Source organism: Myotis lucifugus, unplaced genomic scaffold, assembly GCF_000147115.1.
Source record: "Myotis lucifugus unplaced genomic scaffold, Myoluc2.0 scaffold_936, whole genome shotgun sequence".
Classification (NCBI taxonomy): Eukaryota; Metazoa; Chordata; class Mammalia; order Chiroptera; family Vespertilionidae; genus Myotis; species Myotis lucifugus.
In genome coordinates, this window is record NW_005871984.1 from 55,108 (window position 1) to 75,087 (window position 19,980).

The window sequence follows — 19,980 nt, forward strand, 5'->3', positions numbered from 1 at the left end:
CAGCACATGCAACTAGGAATCCACTTCAGAACCTCTGGCAATTCCACGTGACACCCCTGAATGATGAGGTGCAGTGCACTCCGTGGTGGCAGGACTCAAGGCCAGATCAGGTCGGAGAAAAATACTGGACCCGCTTTTCAAAGTGACAGGAAGATCAGAGCCACAGGAGGCCTTGCTGAAGACCTTGCAGCTGTCCTCACGTGTTAAATGCACCGCGGACCTCCCTACAGAAGTGGCCTATTGTAGGCCTGGAGGGAACAGGGAACCCCAAAAACCTCTGCTGTGGAGTTTGTCTCTATGGTAACTCTGTGGACATCAGCTCTGGATATTCGAGTCCCTACCACAGTGTCCATGATTTGTGAGGCTCCTCATGCTAAAGGACCTGAATTGTTCTGGGATGAACGTGCAGCAACACTGATGGGGTTTATGTTTCCTACTTGGGTGTTCACATACCAAAGGGGGCAGATGTGGTGTGTGGAGCACACCCCCTTCAGGCTCCTACACACACACACACACACACACACACACACACACGCACAGGTGTGCACATCCAGCATGCAGTCTCCTTGGTTATCCAGTGTCCCTGAGGGAGACCTGAGATCCTCCCCTTCACTTTCCGCCTACAGCCAGGTCAGCCCCTCCTACCTTTATCCTTGGGCCCTCTGCGGGTGTCTTGCTCTTCTGACCCTTTTGAGCAGCATGGGGTGGCCTCGAGGGGCTCCAGCTGAGATTGAAGAGGCTGAGAAGTACTGGGCGAGGCCTGGTCTGAGGACCCCAGCGGCCAGGGAGGACTCTCTGAGGTTGACTTTCGTCGTTCTCTGGAACCCCCTTTCTTTAGTTTGATGAGTTTGACTAAGGCTTTGGCTCCAATCCAGTGCTTTTTCCTGTAAGAAGTAGGTTTTTAGGACACAGCCAACCCTCACTGCCCCTCCAGCAGGTGTCTGGGTGCCCTACACGAGCTGGGATTTCCATCACCAGCCTGTAAAGGTGGTGGTTAATCTGGTTCAGAAAGCGGGTGCTCTTCGCCACCACCACGCTCAACCCACCTGGGCTCAGGAGTTGGAACACATTGTGCAGTTAATTCACACAGACCCAGGGGTGGTAGGAGCCTTCATCGTGCAGGAACCCACACTGGCCCCTGGAGACAACAGAACTTCAAACCCAGCTCTCAGCTCTTGATTACCGTGCCAAGTGCAGGAAGTGGTGCTGTGCTGACCTAATCGTGCTGGCAAAATTCCACTAAAATGCCATTTTCAGAAAGTCAGGGACCTCCTCATTTTCTGCTAGAGTTAATAATACGTGAAATAGGCTGGCATACTCTGCCAATTTCTGGCATTGAGGAATCTGGGTGAGGGGAACAGGGCAGGAGAGTGGGCCGTTTGAATTAAAAACAGTGAGCCCCGGCTGGTGTTGCCCGGTGGTTGAAGCGTTGGCCTGAGCACTGACGGTGGTGGGTTTGATCCCCCAACAAGGGCACATACCTGGGTTGCAGGTTTGATCCCTGGCCCCGGTCAAGGTGTATGCAGATGGAAACCAAATGATGTGTCTCTCTCACATAGATGTCTCTCTCTCACAGAGATGTCTCTCTCTCCTTTGTTTTCTCTCTCTCTCTCTCTCTCTTTCTCTCTCTCTATCTCCCTCTCTTCCTCCCTCCCTCTCTCCCTCTCCCATTCCCGTTCTCTTCCTTCCTCCCTACTACTCTCTCTAACTGTCAATGGGAAAAATATCCTCAGGTGAGGATTAGAAAAATAAGTAAATTAATGAAAATAGTGAATGTAAAAGGTAATTCATTGTAGCTAACAGGAAATGAAGCATTCTAATGTAACAAGGACCACAGCTGGGTTCTGGTCCTGGCTCTGCCACGAAACAGCACTGTGCTTACACAAGCCACTCAATTTCCTCATCGGTACCTAAATTTCCCTGTCAACAGAAGGGTCAGGCGGAGGTTCTGATATTATGTGGTTCTGTGATTTCTACAAATAGACCCTGCTGGATTCATGGTGATTTGACCTCAAGGCTGGGCTGGGACAGGACAATGGGAAGGCTCAGCTCCTGGGCTCAGGCCTGGGCCCAGGGGAGCCCTGCTGGACGGAGGCCAGCAGTCTTAGGGGCCAAATCGACCCACCACCGGGGCTGCTGCTCTCTGGGGAAGGGAATGTGTTTCTGAACCTGTCCTGGGGGGTCCAATGAACCCAGAGGAATGGAGGGCAGAACAAAAGTTTCCTGTGCTTGAAGACGGGGCTGCTGGTCCAGGTGTTTGAGCCAAGCTTCCATCCCAAAACGGAAACATGATTTTCTAGGTCCCGAAATCTTGACACAATAGCTGATATGCCTGATTTAGTGGCTTTAAAAGCACAGACTCTCTGCCCCTTAAACAGGCTCCTGACCAGCTGGCATTCACCATCCCTCATAGGATAACACTGAGTATGGAGGGTGGGACTGAAAGAAACTCTAAATTCTTTCTATGCTGGGAGGGACCTGCACACAGGGACCTGCCATACAGCAGAAGGTTCGGGCCCAACAAACTGGCCACTGCTCTAGATGCTACAGCTTCCCCTGCTCGTGAAAAAGCAAGCTTTCTGTCCTGTGTGTAAGCTACTGAAGCTTAAGTCAACTCACTTCTTTGGCGCTGGAACATGGAACTTGCGCTGAGCCATGCTTTTTTCTTCCAGTGTTTCATTTTGTCTCTGTAAGGCATTTAATTTGTCTCTAACAGAGGAGAGAGAAAAACAGTCTGTTTTTTTTAAAATAAAACACATAAATTGACTCATAACCCCCTCCTGGGACCTGGCCCAGAAGGAGCCTGTGTGTTCCTGGGACTCAGACATCACGGTGCTCATGACCACCATGACCCCTGAGTTGGGAATATGGGATGGAAACATGTGACATGGGTCCAGGAGCCAAACACGTCGAAGAGATGACTGAACACCTAGGGGCAGGCTGTGCGTCACCTCAGGAGAGAGACCCCGAACCATCTGAAAGTCAAGCTGGGAAACCCCGAGGGTTCTGGCCAGGTCAGCTCAGGACGTTGGGCACTCGGGTCAGACCCAGGGCTAGGCTAGCTCCTGAAGGTGCAGACCAACGATAGCTTTAGTGGTGGGAGGGGTCTGCCCTTGCTGAGTTAGACAGGCATCAGGTTAAAAAGGTCAGTTTAGCAAAGTCATCCCTCCGACCTGGACCCACTCCAATGTTGGGCTTCTGCTAACACTTCTAGTGAAGCAAACTCAAAGCCTTTTGGGAGCCAGACAGAGAAGATAAGGAGCAAAGCAGCCTTGAAGGACCTGAGGGAGGAGTGGGGGCTGCGGCGAGGCTGAGAGCTCGGTGCCACCTGGGACCTAACACAGGGCCTGCAAAGGAGCGCTGCTCTCCATGTGGTGGAGCTTCTGACTGCTTTTCCCAAAGGATCCAGAAGCCCCGGCTCTGAAGCAAAATCTTTTAATTTCTAAATGTGGGAAATCAGTTCACATTTTTAAAAACACACAAAGGAGCCTCTTAAACCTTGGGCTGCCAGAGGGCACCCCCGCTCCTGGGAGAGGGAGCCTGGCTTTCCTGAAGCAGAAGACATGGCATGCTTTCCTGTTGTCTGTCTAGGAGCCATGCATGCAGTGCTCGCTATACAGCGCCCCCCACTGGGCCACTGGCTCCTGTCCTGTTCCTGCGTTTCCTCACCCATGTGGCCTTGACAGCTCAGACCCCTGCTGTCCCTGCTTGAAAATGAGTCCTCGGCATCCAGAGAGCTGCTCAGGCTCCTTCAGTCAAGAAGGTGCCCAGGCCCCTCCTAATATGAGGGCTTTTCCGTGAGTTCACCACATAGTGAGCACCCGTGAGAAGTGATTGCTTGCAAACTACTGGGTCCCTGGCCACAGACCTGCTCTGCTCCCAGCACCCTCGGCTCGGCCTCTGTTCTTCTAGTCTGTGTTATTCTGTTCCCACAGCCGTCCCCCAGCCCCGCAAACTCATGGCCCAGCTATCCCAGGGCTGGGGATGACTCTGCTTGGAGCAGGCTCAGGAAGCCTGCCCACTCCCTGGCCTCCTGCAGACACTTTCAAATGCAAAACCCTCATCAGATCATCCCCAGGGTACCAGGTCCCAACTCTTCTAGTTTGCACCTGTCCAACCTCTGCTGGTAATTTTTAGCAGCTGCGTTATAGAGAGCCCACTTCAGGCTACAAACTCTCACTTCTACCCTAAAAGTACAGTGCGGTTTCCCATGTCAACCATCCTTAGTTTCCCATGTCAACCATCCTTGGTAGATGTTGAGCCCCCTGTAGATGAGCAGACGAATCCAGGAGAACAGTGAACAGCAGCATCACCCCAGGGAGCTGGTACAGTACCCAGTGGTCACTGTGGCCATGTCCCTCTGTCCCACACTGGCCAGCCATTCCCGATCACAAGGAAGGACAGTCCCAGCAGCACAGCACCGAGGGGTGAAGACCACCATGGACCCACAAGATGTGTCTCAGATGACGTGACTTCCAAACCAAAAGGATTCCAGCACCAAGGTTCTTCCTCCTGCTCTCATTTCTGGCAGCTTCCTAGGCCCTGTACACCAGCATCCCTTAATCACCCAATTCCCAGTGAATCCAAGTCATCAGAAGGGCATGGAAGCCTTCCATGGCTGAGCGCTGCCTCCTCCAGCTCCCCTCCTGCCACTCCCTGCAACTTCCCTGCACCCACAATATGCCAAGCCCCACCTTCACGTTCAGCCCCTATCCCCTTCCCCCCCCGCCTGCCCCGCACAGACTGGCTAGCCTTCTCCCCATCCGTGTCAGCAGCAGAACTCCAATTCCTACCAACATGCTTCCTTCTACCTCCATGGAGCTCCTCAACATCTGTGTGCACAGCTCTGCTCACATCCCATCACCCCTACTGGTTCCTGGAGACCAGGTAACTGGTTCTGTGCACTTTGCAGGGCCAGGCCTGTTGCCCAAGGCAATAACCACAGAAGGAGGACAGCCACTGTGCACCAACAACCCACTCTGCAACCCATTCAGGGAAAAACCGACACAGAAAGGGCTCAGCCTGTGATCTGAAGTCCTTCCCTAGGAATCTCTCTTTATCTCTGTTGTATTTTTCAAAGTGAACCTGATCCCAAAAGTACATTAAGAAGCGCCTGGCAGGGGGCTGTGTCTCTGAAAAGCCAACAAAGCCAACCACCCCTATTTGCAGAAATCTGGAACCATTCCAGAGAAAACGAGAAGGATGTGCTGGTAAGATGGTCTGTCCCCTTGCCTGGGACACCAATGCGCCCAGGGGGTTCTCTGCTGCCCAGAATGGCGCAGTCTAGTCACGGAGCTGTTGACAGGCGTCCGTCAGCCCACACCCCTCACACGTACTGCCGCTGCTCCTCCTGGTGCTGGTCCTTGTTCTCCACGTCCTCCTGGAGAAGCCTCTGGTTCTGCTCTTCCAAACTTTGGTTTTGGCTCTGCAGGTGACGGTTTTCTCCCTCCAAGTTGCCCTTGAGGTGGGAGAGCAGCTAAAACACAGATGGACAATGTCTCAAACACCACATGCTCCCCTGATTCCACTGCTGGGAATCTACTTCCAAAAGGAGAAAAAGGTCACATGCACAAAGATGGTCATTTTGGTATAATCTACGTCAGCTGGCATGACCAATACGGCCAGTGATATGGGGATGGCCAAGCCTTCTGCCACTGCACCATTCAATCAGGCAGCCACTGGCCACGTGTGGCAGCTGAGCACTGAAAATACAGCCAGTCTGAGCTGAGGTATAAGTGCAAAATATATAATAGGTTCTGAGGACTTAATAACAATTAAAATTAATGTAAAGTATCTCATTAATAAGCTGCTTGGTGTGTGTGGCTCAGTAGGTTGAGTGTCCCATTCACCAAGAAATCACCGGTGTAATTCCTGATCTGTGGCAAGAAGGCATACTCAGCCCCAGGGTGCCTTATGTGCCATACCAGCTCAGCCTGGTTCAGTGACCCTGAGAGGGGGTGGTGAAGGATTAAGAAAAGACAGCAAGATAATGAAAGCTGGGTCTCAGTGGGACGCTGCTCCTTTGACGTAGAGACAGTGCCAGCGCCCACAATCCATATCATTTTATAGCAGATGCCACGAGGCAAAGTAAGGGTGTGATCAAGATGTATACAACATTCTCGTGGGTTTCAGTCCTACTCAACTACATGCACCTGAACTCTATCACTCAGGCATGTGGGGCCACGTGTTCAGACCATAGGTTAAAGCTTACCACTCTAGCTGTTGGCTATAATGTGCTGGGAAGGCTCTGCCCTCCAAGCTGGGACCTGCACATGGCAATGAGAGGTCCGTGCCCTCTCATCAATCCAAGGCTTGAACCCATCCAAACACTGTAGCCACACCCCACACTGATCAAGGCACATGCCTGGGTTGCTGGCTCCATTCCCCAGTTGAGGGCATGCAGGAGGCAAATGATGGATGTTTCTCTCAAAAAATCAATTAAAAAACATATTATTTTTAAAAATCTCATCAATAAGCTTTTGGGGTTACATGTGATATTTTAGATATAAGGTTCAATAAAATAGACCCCTACATTAATCCCACCTGATTCCTTTTACTTTTTGAATGTGGCTACTAGAAAGCTGAGTGTTACATGTGGTGGCCTGCATTACATTCCTACTGGACATCTCTGCTCTAGGCAGGGTTGGCACGCTTTTCCGGTAAAGAGCGAGGTACTAAATACGTTAGGCTTTCCAGGCCGACAGTGGTCTCTGTTGCAACTGTTCAACCCTGTTATTACAGCAGGAAAGGAGCCAGAGAAACAATGCACACACATGGGTGTGTCTGTGTTTAAAAAACAAACCAAAAATCTTAACTCATGGACACCAACATTTAAATTTCATGTCACTTTCACTTGCCCCCAAATATTATCCTGCTTTTGATTTTCCCCAGCCATTAAAAACTGTGAAAGCTACTCTTGGTTCTCAGCCATACACAAACAGGCGTGAAGCTGGACCTGAATTTTGGGCTGAGGCTGGCCAGCTCCTGCTCTAGAATATCATCGCGTTTGGTGTAGCAGGAAGTCCCAAGCTTTGGCTTCAGACAAACAGGGTTCCAGCCTGCTACTTCAGAGGGACAAGGATGGGAACCCCAGCTCACAAGATCATTGCCAGAATTAAATGAGATGACACAGAGAGCAGAGTGCTCAGCCGAGAGGACGGAGATACAATGGTACTTGGCTGTTTCCATGCACCGCCCCGACCCTGCAAAAAGCAAAGATCAGGTGAAAGGTGTTCTGTAGCACACCCCTGCCAGTCATGGTGTTCATCCCAGTCAACTGCCTCTGGCTTCCTCTCTGCCTCTGTGTGACATTCACACACACCTTTTGAGCAGAGATGCCAATGAGGACCCATTCCCACCTGGTGGAGCCCAAGGCATCAGCCCAGGGAACAGGCCCACCCAGGGTCCTGGGGCCTCCAGCTCTGGCCTCACCTGGCAGTGGTTGCCCAGCTCGGTCAGCGAGATGTCCCTGCTCTGGAGCTCCTCCCTCAGCCAGTTGCACTGGTCCTGCCAGCAGTTCACCTCCAGCTGGGTGTCATTCAGGGAGGTCTGAAGCTTCTTGCTGTGCACCTGCAGCTCCTCCTGCTGCCCCTTCAGCCCCTTATACCGGGCCTGCCAGCGGTTCTTCTCCAGCTGCATTTCATTAAGGGAGGTTTGCAGCTCCTTGTTGTAGCTCTGCAGCTCTTCCTGCTCCTCCCTCAGCCAGTTGCACTGGGCCTGCCAGCAGTTCAACTCCAGCTGTCTGTCCTTCAGGGACGTTTGCAGCTCCTTGTTGTGTGTGAGCAGCTCCTTGACGTGGGTCTTCAGCTGCTTGGCGTCGGTCTGCATGTCCATGGTGAGTGTGTACATCTCCTCTTGCTCCTGCTTCAGCCCCTCGTACCGGGCCTGCCAGTAGTGCACATCCAGCTGGGTGTCGTTCAGAGATGTCTGAAGCTTCTTGCTGTGCATCTGCAGCTCTTCCTGCTGCCCCTTCAGCCCCTTATACCGGGCCTGCCAGCGGTTCTTCTCCAGCTGCATTTCATTAAGGGAGGTCTGCAGCTCGTTGTTGTAGATCTGCAGCTCTTCCTGCTCCTTCCTCAGCCAGTCGCACTGGGCCTGCCAGCAGTTCACCTGCAGCTGGGTGTCACTCAGGGAGGTCTGCAGCTTCTTGCTGTGCATCTGCAGCTCCTCCTGCTGCCCCTTCAGCCCCTTATACCGGGCCTGCCAGCGGTTCTTCTCCAGCTGCATTTCATTAAGGGAGGTCTGCAGCTCGTTGTTGTAGATCTGCAGCTCTTCCTGCTCCTTCCTCAGCCAATCGCACTGGGCCTGCCAGCAGTTCACCTGCAGCTGGGTGTCACTCAGGGAGGTCTGCAGCTTCTTGCTGTGCGTCTGCAGTTCCTCCTGCTCCCTCTTCAGCTGCTGGTGCAGGGAATTGGCCCTGGGGGTGGAGAGACACAGGGCCAAGGGCTGAGGCACACTCCCAGGCTCTGTCCCAGTTGTAAAACCTTAATCAAAACAGCAACCTCTCTGGCCCTCAGTTTTTTCATGTGTTAATGAAGGATTGAACAAAATCAGCGATTTTCAAACTGTGTTCATTGGGGTTCTAGGAGGCTACCCCAGCTGCCCCACTGCGGGCTGGGAGAGACAGGACAGGCAGGCTTGGACACCACTGCAACAGAGCATCCCTGCAAAAGTCCTTTCTATGTGAGGCTTTGGCACATCTGCCTACTTAGAAAAAGAGTTCTTTCACTGAATCAGAACATTTCTGCTCTAAGACTCTATGTCTATATCCAGCTCTTCTCCAAGCCCCTTTCTAATTTCAACTACTGAGATAAATAAAATAGGAGATTCTGGAGTGTTACCTAAATTCACTGAAATTATCATCATCATCATCATTACCCGACTGGGATTCCTGGGGAAGATTTATACGAAAAAGCTCATATGACCAGAGGCTCATGGACTCAATTTGAACACAGGTGTGTGAAATTTGGCCCACACAGCTTTTTAAAAATTTTTAACATTTACTTATTTTATTCTATTTTATTTCATTTTAAAGTGTGTATGGTTTTATTAATTGAAGACTCTCCAATAAAGTCAACTAAAAAAATAAAATAACATAAAGAAAGGAAACAGAACAAGAAAAAAAGATTCTCTGTTGTAGTGCTGTAAGTACTTGCGGTTTAGGTTTAAGGGTCAACTGGCCTCAGACATGTTTCCAGGTCCTCCCAGTCAGCAGTTCTAAACCTGTGGGTCACAACCCTTTCACAGGGGTTGCATAAGACCATCGGAAACATACATATAGAATGTCCCAAAATTCACGCAAGATTCGCAATTGAATTGAGTTGCAAATCTTGCGTGAATTTTGGGACACCCTATATAATTACATATTGTTTTTGTGATTAATTACTATGCTTTAAATATGTCCAATTTGTAACAATTAAATTGTGGTCACCACAATATGAGGAACTGTATTAAAGGATCACGGCATTAAGAAGGTTGAGAACCACTGCTCCTGGTCCTCTGTCCTTCCCAAACAAAGCAGATTTTTTTGAAAAACAAACAAAACAAAAAAATAATTATTGTATCAGCATTCCAAAATTTTAAGTTTCCCATCAACATTCAGATATCTTCTTTTCAGAAAAAAAAAAAAAAGCATAAAGAAGGGTGACCTAGCAGCCTGGCCTGCCTCCCAACTGACAGCCTCTAGCTGGGTGTATTCTCCACCAGGGCCTGGTCTATCACTGACTCTCCTTCCCCACCTGCTGGACCTGCCCGGCCACTGCAGGCAGCTGAGTTTACAGCCCCACAGCACATGTTAAATCAGGGCTGTGGGAAGGAAGGCTTCATGTGGTCACGCCTCTGGGTTGAGGCAAGACCTGGATTCAAATCCTGCCTGTGACTAGGAACATTGACCTTGAACAAGTTGTTTAATCTCCCTGAGCCTGTTTTCTCCTCTGTTGCTGTGGTTTTTTTAAAGGATAACAATAGCTCAGTCAATTCTAATGATTCGCAGTATAATGTTCTACCCAAACACGTGAACCCTGAATTAGTGAGTACTGAAACTGTTCCCACCGGTGCCTGGGAGTCTCTGGTAACATTCTGTCAGCTGATCAAGACATAAAGACGCTCCGTGTAATACACTCAGAGCCAACAGCACCATACCTGGGCCCGAATGACCCTTGTGTGCCACTCGTATATTCCCCGTGAGGCCCAGAGCAGCCTTGCACTTGGGAACACTAGACAGCACTTCAGCACTCCATTTGGGGGCCATTTCAAACAGTGAAATCACCCTCAAAGCCCACAAAATAGAACACCATGGCACTCAATGGCCCACAAAGAGGACGCTGGTAGGTGACAGCTGAAACAAGGCCGGGGTCAAAGACTTTTACAACCTCAGCTGCAAATGTGCACATCCGGCGACTCCAGTATCTCCCACTCTGGGCACGTCCATGACAGGCCACGGGCACTGATTTGGGGGTCACCGGTACATTTCAGCCAGGAGGTGAATTCACAAATGGGAATGCGTGAATGCTGAGGACCGAGCCTCCCTCCCTCACGGGATCACTGGTGTTAGAGGATGCAGGTGCCCCTGCCCAACAGTAATCAGCATCATAACTGTGGGAGGGGAGGTTGTCCAAACCTAGACAATGCCCCATCCCAGCTGCCGAGTCCTTCCTTCCAGCCACCAGCTGGAGTTCCCTTAACCTTGTTACCACCAGCTGCTTCCAGGGCAGGGTTGGTAAAAATGCAGCATCACCAGGGGTCTCACTTGAGCTCAGCTCAGCGGGTGCTGAGTGAGTGGGTCTGACTGACATCCCAGCAGAGGCGCTGCAGGGGGCCTGGCGGTTACCTGTCCAGCTCTCCCTGCAGCCTCTGGTTCTCCTCGGTGGCCATGGCGCTCGTCCTCTGCTCCTGCTGCAGAGCCTCCTGCTCTGTGGTCAAGAGCGTCCCCAGCTGCTCCAGCGCCGCCTTATGTTGGAGCTGGTCCTTGTATCTGTTGATGGGAAACACACCCGCTAGGAAAGGACACCCCAGACCTCAAAGCCTGGGTGAGCAGCTTCTCTCTGCAGAGCTGAGGGAGAGGGGGATGGGCAGGGGACAGGGTTGGACAAGGAGAGGGACAGACACTGAGCCAGCTCTGGGGGTCTCCTCCAGCCGGGAGCCAAGTCCCCCTCCTCCCACCTGACATGTCTCCATGGCCCCTTCCAGACCCTGTCAAAGCAGCCTCCCTCCTACATCCCACTGGGAACAAAACCACTGTCCTCTGGACTCCACGACTTTGTCAAAGAAACCACTGCACATACAGCGAATTCCACCGCCCATAACAGCTGATCCCCCTCACCAGGCCCTGGGTGAGCCCTCCGCCCCAGCTCAGGAACACAACTCTTCCTGCTCTGAGCCAGGCAGGATGGGGGGCAGAGGCTTGCCTGGTGGGGCCCAAGCAGTCACCAGGGGCAGCTGCACACCCTGCTCCTCAAGGCACCCCCAGTCCAGCCCTTGCCCTCGCTCTCCCACAGCCTCCCCTCAGCTCGGGCTTTTATTTCTTTCCTGTCTCAGTCTGCAGAGGGTCCCGCACAGCCTCTCTGGAGGGCAGCAGAGCACAAGAGGGAGCCCCTGACCAGCCCCAGGCTGCTCCTCCTCCTGCAGGAACCTTCCTTGTTCAGGGTGACTCGGGGGGGCCCCCCAGGTCCAAGGTGGAGACTGAGCCATCACCTTTCAATCTTCCCCAGGCAGGCAAATGCCTTTCCAGACCCACTTCCTGAGGTGTCCACACCCAGAGACAGGCTGACAGAGACCACCCAGGTTCCATGGTTTCAGCCCCTGCCCTCAGCCCTCCATCCCCGGCCCTCCTCCCCCGACCCCATATCAGCTGTATTTGTACCCTCTGTCTGGAGCCAAGACCTGTGGGGACTCAAACTCAGACAACTGCTCGAGTGGCTGTTGGAAGACAAACGTTCCTTCCTGTGGCCTTTAGCCATGGGTGGAGACTGCCAGGACGGGACATGGGACGTGGAAGGTGGGGATGAAGGCTCTGCTGGGCTTTCAGGGCGGCGATCTTTCTCATCCAGGTTTGAGAAACAGGGCTAAGGACCATTAGGGTCCCCACCTCCTGCTTCCCTGTTGTGTCTTGGAAAAGCACAGGATCAAGCATATCGCAACCATTAGTAAGGACCCTCCGGCAGGGCAGAAACTGGGAGTCCTACTCCCCACTGAATCCTGGGTACGAGGCTGGACACCCAGTACATGTGCACCAGGGGAACGAAGGAGCGAGTGTCCCAGTCAAGTGTCAGGTGAATACAGAGCCCCCGGCCTGTGTTCCAGGCACCTCCACCTCCAACTTGCAGCCATGCTGCAGACACACCAAGGGCCTCCAGCTATCTGTCCAACCAGCAAAAACCACTGAATCACACAGTAGGTCCATCAAGCAAGGAGTCACAGGCCGAACAATGAACTCCTCCCTCAGAGCAGTCAAATGCCACCTGGACAAACCTTCCCATGTGAACAGACATAAGAATATATCCACACGGTTATCATAGGGCATTGAGGGTAAGGCCCGCAGCACCTGGTGCGGGGTGGGCACCACGGGAGGCTCCCATCAGTAGTCAGCTGGGTGCATTCCCACCACGTTAGACAGCACCAGGCGCCCAGTGGGTGCTCACTAAGCGTCTCGTGAACACAGGACAGGTGCGGAGGAGGCAGTGAGGGAGATGCCAAGAGGCAGAAGATACTCATTCTGGTGGGAAGAAACGAGAGTCTGATAGGAGCAGACGGCCCGGCACCCCCGAAGGATGGGAATCTGGGTGGAGAAAGGGGTGGAAGGCTCTGCAGAGAGTCCACAGGCAGCACTGGGTGAGTGCATAAATGAACGTCATTGCCCCCAAGTTCATGCAGCAACAGGAGCCCTCCACAGGCTCTGCAGGCTCAGCGCCCTCCCTGGTCCCTGTGATGCCAAATCCCAGCACCTCAGCTGTTCCCAGGAAAGCCCCAGCCTTTGCCTAGCATCTTGCTGAGGCAGAGGCAAGGGAAGACCTCAGCAGGGACAACTCACAAGCACAGAAGGTGGACAGCTCCCTCCTGTGCTGCTCCCTCCTGTGCTGCTCCAAGTGTGGGATTGCATCTCTCCAGCCGCCCCCCCCCCCCCCCGCACCTTGGAGTTCTCCGTACATCTCACTTCCCCCAGGCTCTGGGTCCCGCTTCACCTGCCAGGGCCACTGAATCAGGGATCTGTTGGCCAGGAGCTCAGCCGAAGTTGGCTGACTATATGCACACAAAGCCCTGATTTTGCAAAAGCACAAAGTTAAGATTTATGCATTTAAGGTACATCAATTTTACCTTTAAAAAGGTATATGGAGAGTCATAGGTAAAGGTGACAGGAGAATGGCCGAGTATTGGTAATGCTGCTGCAGGTGAGGGGAACACAGGATTTTCACTATACTATTGTGTACACGTCCATATATTCAAAAGTTTCCAAAATTAAAAGTAAAAAAAGAAAATCAGAAGCCCAGACTTAGAGATTTGGACAGGGAAAAGGCCTGGGGAGCTCGGTGAGGCACGCCCCTGAACATCGGCAGCTGTGGTGACTTCCCCTCCTTGTCCTTGGTTTGGAGAGAAAAGGAAAAGGGGGTAGGAATGCCCAGGGGAGCTGGGACGCCAATGCTGACACCTGGTTTCCCTGAGCCTGGATTAGTGGGCACACCCTTCTCCCCTGGGGGACCCTCCTGCCCCTCAGTCTCCAGCCGCACCAACTCCACATCGTTGAGGGAGATGGTGGATTTACTTCTCTTCACTGTGAAGCAGCGGGACAGAGGAAACATGAGGGACCAGAGTGAAGGGGGGACAGGAGCCCGGGGAGCCCGTCAGTCACCCCCAGCCGCAGGCACCCACCTGTCACTGAGAGCCTTGCTCTCCAGTTCCAGGGTCCGACACAGCAGTGTCTTATGGCGGCGGTCCTTGTCCAGAAGGGCCGTGTGCTCCTTAGTCGGGTGCTCGTGGAGTGCGCCTAGGCTCGCGTGTTCCTGCTGCAGGGCCTGGTGGGCTGCCACCAGCTGCTGGTGCTGGAGCTCAGTGTCCTGCTCTGTGAGCGCAGTGTGCGAGGCGCTCTGGGAGCTCAGAGTGGAATTTTCCACCTGCTGGAGGGAGAAGGAAATGACACCTCATCAGGTGCAGGCCCAGGGGGACCACAGACTCTGGATCCCCAGGTCCCCACACGCAGTGAGGGACCAACAGCGGGTCAAGTGCAGACACCAAAATAGCAGGACCCTCAGGAGAGGCAACACCAAGCCGAGCTGAGGACAATTCTACTTGCACTCAAGGAACCGCTCTGGGAAGGCCCACGGCAGAAACGGACTGTCCCATGGGCCTAAGCTTAGTCCTGGGCCCCTCCCTGCACATGTGACCTTTCTTGGCAATTTTTGCCCTTTCTCTGGATAACCTCCTTGGGTACCCTCTCTGAATACTTTGAAAAGTGCATGGAAATTCAGTAAGGACACAGAGAACCTGAACAGCACTACCAACCCATTTCACCAATATTTACACAACACCCATCCAACCGCATACAAAGCACCAGAGAGTTGACCGGGGAGGAACCGTCCTGACTCATTCTGAGGCCAGAATTACCCTGGTGTCCAGCTGCTTGTCCCGCTCCAGACCCTCAGGCTTCAGGGTGTCCAGAGACGTCTGCAGCCTCTGGTTCTCCAGCAACAGGTCCTGGCTTTCCCACTCGAGGGCGTGGACCCTCTCAGGGGCCGTCGTCAGGGCGCTGACCTCCATGGCCAGCTTCTCGATCTCCTCCTGCAGCCGATGCAGCTCCTGCTCCAGCTCCTGTGCCCGCACCACGTGCTCCTTCACCCGCACCTTCATGTGCTCCAGCTCCTGTGCCTGCGCCGCCTGCGCCTTCACCTGCTCCAGGTCCCGGCACAGCTGCCGCCGCTCCCACTCCATCATGGTCACTTTCCTTTTGGTGTCCGTCACCGTCTGGAGGAGGACTTTTTGCTCAGTCTTCCTGCCCTTCATGCGGGCCTTGCTGCTGGTCTGTGAACTATCCCGCAGTGAATGCACCAGTTTTTTCAGATCCTTGAACTGCAGGAAAACACAAGGAAACGACACAGGCATGATTTCGGTCCAAACTGGAGGCCCAAAGTGTAGGCCTGGAATGTCCATCTCATCATGGACCCAAAGGACGTCCTAACGTTTCCCAAAGGCCTGATATGGACACAAGGTGAAGGGCATGGAGATCCCCACCCAGACAGTTCAAGTCTAAACACTTTCACAGAAGCCAGATGACTTAGAAACAGAAACCGCATCTTCTCTTAAAACAATGAAAGTGATTTTTTTGGTGCTTTTTACCCTGGTCCACAGTGGTTCAAGAGCTGACCGCCCACCCCTGTGGCCACTCCTCACACCACTCTCCCCTGCAGACATTGCACATGATCTTCCCTCTGCTGTGAATGCTCACCTGCCTCCACCCCCAGCCTCCAGCTTCTCTGGCTCCTTCTCATCATCCAGGGCTCAGTGTGATTGACAGCTCCTCAGGGAAGCCCTGCACCAGGATTCTAAATGTCCTGCACCTAATAAGACTCTCCCTGGACCCTCGTATATTCCCTCAATAGCACACATCTCAAGTTACCTGGCTTGTCACCTGTCATTCCACCTCCTAGACTGGAAGCCATATTGGGGGAGGGTGGATGCATGCCTCTTAAGTCTACACAGCACCACCCCAAGCCCCTTTCCTGCAATACTAGAGAGGCTAAATACTCAAGTACGTTATACCCAGCCTCCCTTGCAGCTAGGGTTAATCATGTGTCCGGCATGGCCAATGAGATGTACACAGAGGATCCCGGGAGGCCTTCCCTCTGTCTCTTCACCCTCCACATTCTTCCTGCCCACTTCTTGGCCAGGTACAACAGGCACGGCCAAGACTGGCAGAGCAGGAAGAGAGAAGCCTGGTTTCTGGGTGGTGTCCCTGAGCCGCTGCCCCAGCACTGGGCTGCCTACCCTGGGACTTCCTGTAGTGTGAGGCAGATCAACCCTGGAGGTTCTCCAGAGCTCTGAGCATGAAGCTGGACATTTGAAGGGGGATCTTTGTCCTGTGGGCTGTCCCATGTGCTGCAGGACATTTAGCAGCATCCTGGCCTCACCCACCACAGCCAGGAGCACAGCCAGGAGCACCTCCACTCTCCTCCCCCAAGTCATGACAATCATAAACAAGATGTCCAGTGCTGCCCAGCCAGTATGGGTCAATGATTGAGCATCATCAACCTATGAACCAGGAGGTCACGGTTCGATTACCGGTAAGGGCACATGTTTACTTTGCTGGTTGGATCCCAGTAGGTGGCATGCAGGAGGCAGCTGATCAATGATTCTCTCTCATCATTGATGTTTTTATCCCTCTCTCCTTCTCCCTTTCCCTCTGAAATAAATAAAAAATAGACTGAACAAACAAAAAGATTGCCAGTGTCCCTAGGAAGCAATATCTGTCCCCGTGCCCCTGCTGTGGCTGGAATTGCTGGTGTGAGCTTCAGCTGTGGGCAGAAACTGGTAACCCAGGAATCACTGCTGGATTCCCAGGACATCCTATGATCCTGGACTCACACTCTTGCAGGCCGGGGAGCCAGGGGAGGCATGGCGCTGGAGGGCCTACCTCCTGGGCTTTCTCAGCCTTCAGGGTCTTATTGTCACGGAGCAGCTGTTCTCTCTCCTCCACCAGCTCCTCACAGAGAGTCTCCAGATCCTGGCTGGTCTGCTTTTCTCTTTCCATCTGGACTCGCAAGTCTTCAATCTGTGGAACCAAAGACCGACCCCATGCAAATGTCCGTTTCAGGGAGTGAACTGTGTTTTAAAGCAAACACAAAACCTGTCATCTCCACGGAACACTTTATCAGGCCTTTTCTCAAGGGGAAACCTTCCATCCCACTTCTCGGGGTAGTACTTCAGCCAATGCCAAGACTGCAGAGCAGGAAGGGAGAAGCCAGGCACCTGGGTGGCATCCCTGAGCCACTGCCCAGGTCAGGCCTAGTTGTGCAGTGAGCTCCCCACACCCTGACCATCACCTCTCAGCCATGGTGTGCACGTCCAGCTCATGGTAGAGAAAAAGGCCATGGACACCAATAGGTCAGCTTTCCTCCCAGCTTTCCACTGCTCACTCTCAATGCTTACATCTTAGGTCGTGTCCACTACTGTCCTGAGGGTCAGGCCACATTCCTGGGGCCATCAGCCACCACTGGATGTCCTACCGGGACTTCACCCAGTTGGTGACATTCCTATTCATCCATCTGCTTTGAGGGGTCCTCTGCCATGTCTCTCCCTCCTCTCCCCTCCAAGTAAATGGACCACCAAGGCCTGTGCTCGTTCCCCATTCGGCTCCCCCTCCACACCCCACTGCTGCCCAGGCCAGACCCCCTCTGTCCTTCCTGGACGATGCCCAATCAGCGGCCCGTCACGGAGCTCTTCTGCGGACCCACCGGTGCCCACTCCCTCAACATGAACTGCCTGGACCCGCAGGTCTCACACTCTGTGCCTGACACCTGAACACCGTGATGGATGCAGATTCAGACTCAGGGTGGGCCCTGAGGTGCGACTCCCAGGCGAGGCTCGTGCTGCTGTCCCTTCCCACTGACAGCAAACTCATGACCACCTGTGAGGGGAAGAGTGTGGCTCCCTGCTAACAATGTGACCACGAGTGCATTTCCGTAACTGACAGGGCCAGCAAGCAGCAGGCATGGGCGCCAGCTTCTGTCAGGGTGACGTGCTCATCTCACACCTGGGAGGTGGCAAGTGCAACAAGAGCTGACCCCTCCTGAGAGTGCCAGGCCCCTCCCACCCTCAGAGCTTCTGACATGGTCAGTCTGGGCAGGGGCCCAAGAGCCTGCATTTGGACTTGTGACCCTGATGCTGGTTTGGGTTGACGGCTCTAAAACTAAAACAGAGGAGCCCCACAATCCAGATCAGGTGGCTCTCAGAGCTTTTAAACACCCCAGACCTCAGGCCACCAACTAGAACCTCTCAGGGCAGGACCTTCAGACACCCAGTGACCCCGTGGGCAGCAGGTCCAAGAGCCAGCTCCATTCAACTGGCTGGGAGGGGCCTGGAACAGGCAGGTTTACAAATTACCAGAAGGATCTCTGCTCTAATGCCAGCTCTGCCTACTTCTCGTGCGAGAGGCCGCCCTGCCTTTATCTCACAGGTCTGGGCACAGCCTCCAGACTCCTCGGAAGCAGCAGGCAGGCAGCTTCTTCCCCATGAGGGGGAGGGTCAGGCACAGTGGGGCTCATATCCGTGCCCTCATAGCACCCTGTGGGCACACCCAGCCCCCTGCCCCAACATGGGGACTGGGCAGCCCCACCAGCCAGGGCCAACAGCAAAAGGCGCTGCAAGGTGCCACCTGTTTGAGTCTTTCTCACAAGTGAGAACATCTTTCTTCTCCTTCCTTATCGCTGTCCCACTTCCTAGCACCAGGTCTGAGCTCAGCAGGAAGCAGGCATCTGCCCTGATAGCCGTGCCTGCTCTGGAGCTGGCCCTGAGGAGGAAGGCCCTGCACAGCTGTCACTCACCCTCATTCAGAGAAGGGCACCGGCCCAGGGAGTCCAGTGATCTGCCCAGAGTCCCACAGTGAGGATGCGGCAGCGCCGAACGCATGGTAGTGGGCCGACCCCAGGCCTGCTCTCTCAGACAAGATCTGGGGTGTGTCCCCCCGCCAACCTCCTGCCTTGTTCACCCCTCCCCGTCTTACTGTTAATCCTTCTCCCCTGCCGCTCCGTCTGTCCCAGTGAAAGGAATGTTATGTCCAACCTTTGCATATCTGGCATGGCTGCTTCTGGTCTGAAGATGTGACTGCCTCATGTCCCCCCCTCCCCCTGGCCAGACATCCCATCTTTCTCTGCTCCTTTTTGCTGTGGAACTGGAACTCTCACTTCTGTCTGTCCCTGAAGGCCATCCCTTCCCCTAGGGCAACGGTTCTCAACCTGTGGGTCTCAAACAATGAAAATACATCCTGCATATCAGATATTTACATTACGATTCATAACAGTAGCAAAATTACAGTTATGAAGTAGCAACGAAAATAATTTTATGATCGGGGGTCACCACAACACAAGGTACTGTATTAAAGGGTCGCGGCATTAGGAAGGTTGAGAACCACTCTGAGAGATCGCTGGGCTGAGATGGGTTTCCTGTCTTCCTCAAAGCACCAGGCTTGGGCCGCGGACTCCTGTGGGGAGGCTCCAGGTCCCCAGAGCACGCGGGTGCCAGGGGCCTGCCCATCAGCCCCTGTCCTGCACTTTTGTGCCCACGATAGGCCCCAAAGGGCTGCCCCTCTTCCTAAGAGGAATGAACTTTGAGGATGTCAGTGCAAAGTGAGGGTGGGGGGCACACCCTCTCTAAGGTCCACAGAAGGGTCGTGAGTTACAGGGAAGGACGTGAACTTCGGGAACTAAGGTTTATACAGACCGAAGGGAGCCTACAGCCTGGGAGACACTGGGTGGTGGGATAGCTGAGCTGGCACCGGGGGGCCTGGGACTCTGGGCCACCTGTCCTGGCTGACCCTTGTCTCTCCTTCTCAGACACCTCCCAGAGGGCCATGTTGTCTGGACGTGTCCAAGGCTGGGCCTGTCCTGGCTCCAGGGAGGTCAATGTCAGGCCATGTCCCCTGTGGCTTTTAGCTGATGGCCCAGATGCACCATCAATCAAACATGAGGGAGGACCCATGATGCAGCCAGGCCTCAAGCTGGCAGAGCAGGACAGGGAGGAGAGCAGAAGGGCCGCCTTCGCAGGGCTCCTGGCAGCAGACAAAGGAGAGTGCTGGACTGCAAACTGCAGCCCCTTCCCCCACTAGGGGCTCAGAGCCAAGACAGGTCTCTGAGGGATGTGGCAGGACTGCCCAGGAGTCCTACAGGGAACTGATCAGGAGAAGAAGCAGGGGATGGGACCCGAGAGACAGGGCTAAGGAGTCATGTGGGAAGGCGGCAGCCACCACCTGTCCTGTGTGTGTGGAGGAGGGACTGGAGT

At 53.7% G+C, this 19,980-nt stretch overlaps 1 protein-coding gene across 1 annotated transcript in view; it reads right to left on the reverse strand.

Moving 5' to 3' along the window:
- LOC102443281 (protein Daple-like) overlaps positions 1-19,980 on the reverse strand; it is a 41,981-nt gene that overhangs the window by 9,197 nt on the left and 12,804 nt on the right. The window contains exons 10-18 of the mRNA XM_023747652.1: positions 16,619-16,756; positions 14,872-15,057; positions 14,596-14,820; positions 13,864-14,108; positions 10,829-10,972; positions 7,432-8,416; positions 5,331-5,476; positions 2,620-2,709; positions 646-884 (exon numbers count right to left, since the gene is read on the reverse strand). Of these exons, the coding sequence (XP_023603420.1) occupies positions 646-884; positions 2,620-2,709; positions 5,331-5,476; positions 7,432-8,416; positions 10,829-10,972; positions 13,864-14,108; positions 14,596-14,820; positions 14,872-15,057; positions 16,619-16,756 (2,398 nt within the window). The remainder of the gene's footprint in view (positions 1-645; positions 885-2,619; positions 2,710-5,330; positions 5,477-7,431; positions 8,417-10,828; positions 10,973-13,863; positions 14,109-14,595; positions 14,821-14,871; positions 15,058-16,618; positions 16,757-19,980) is intronic.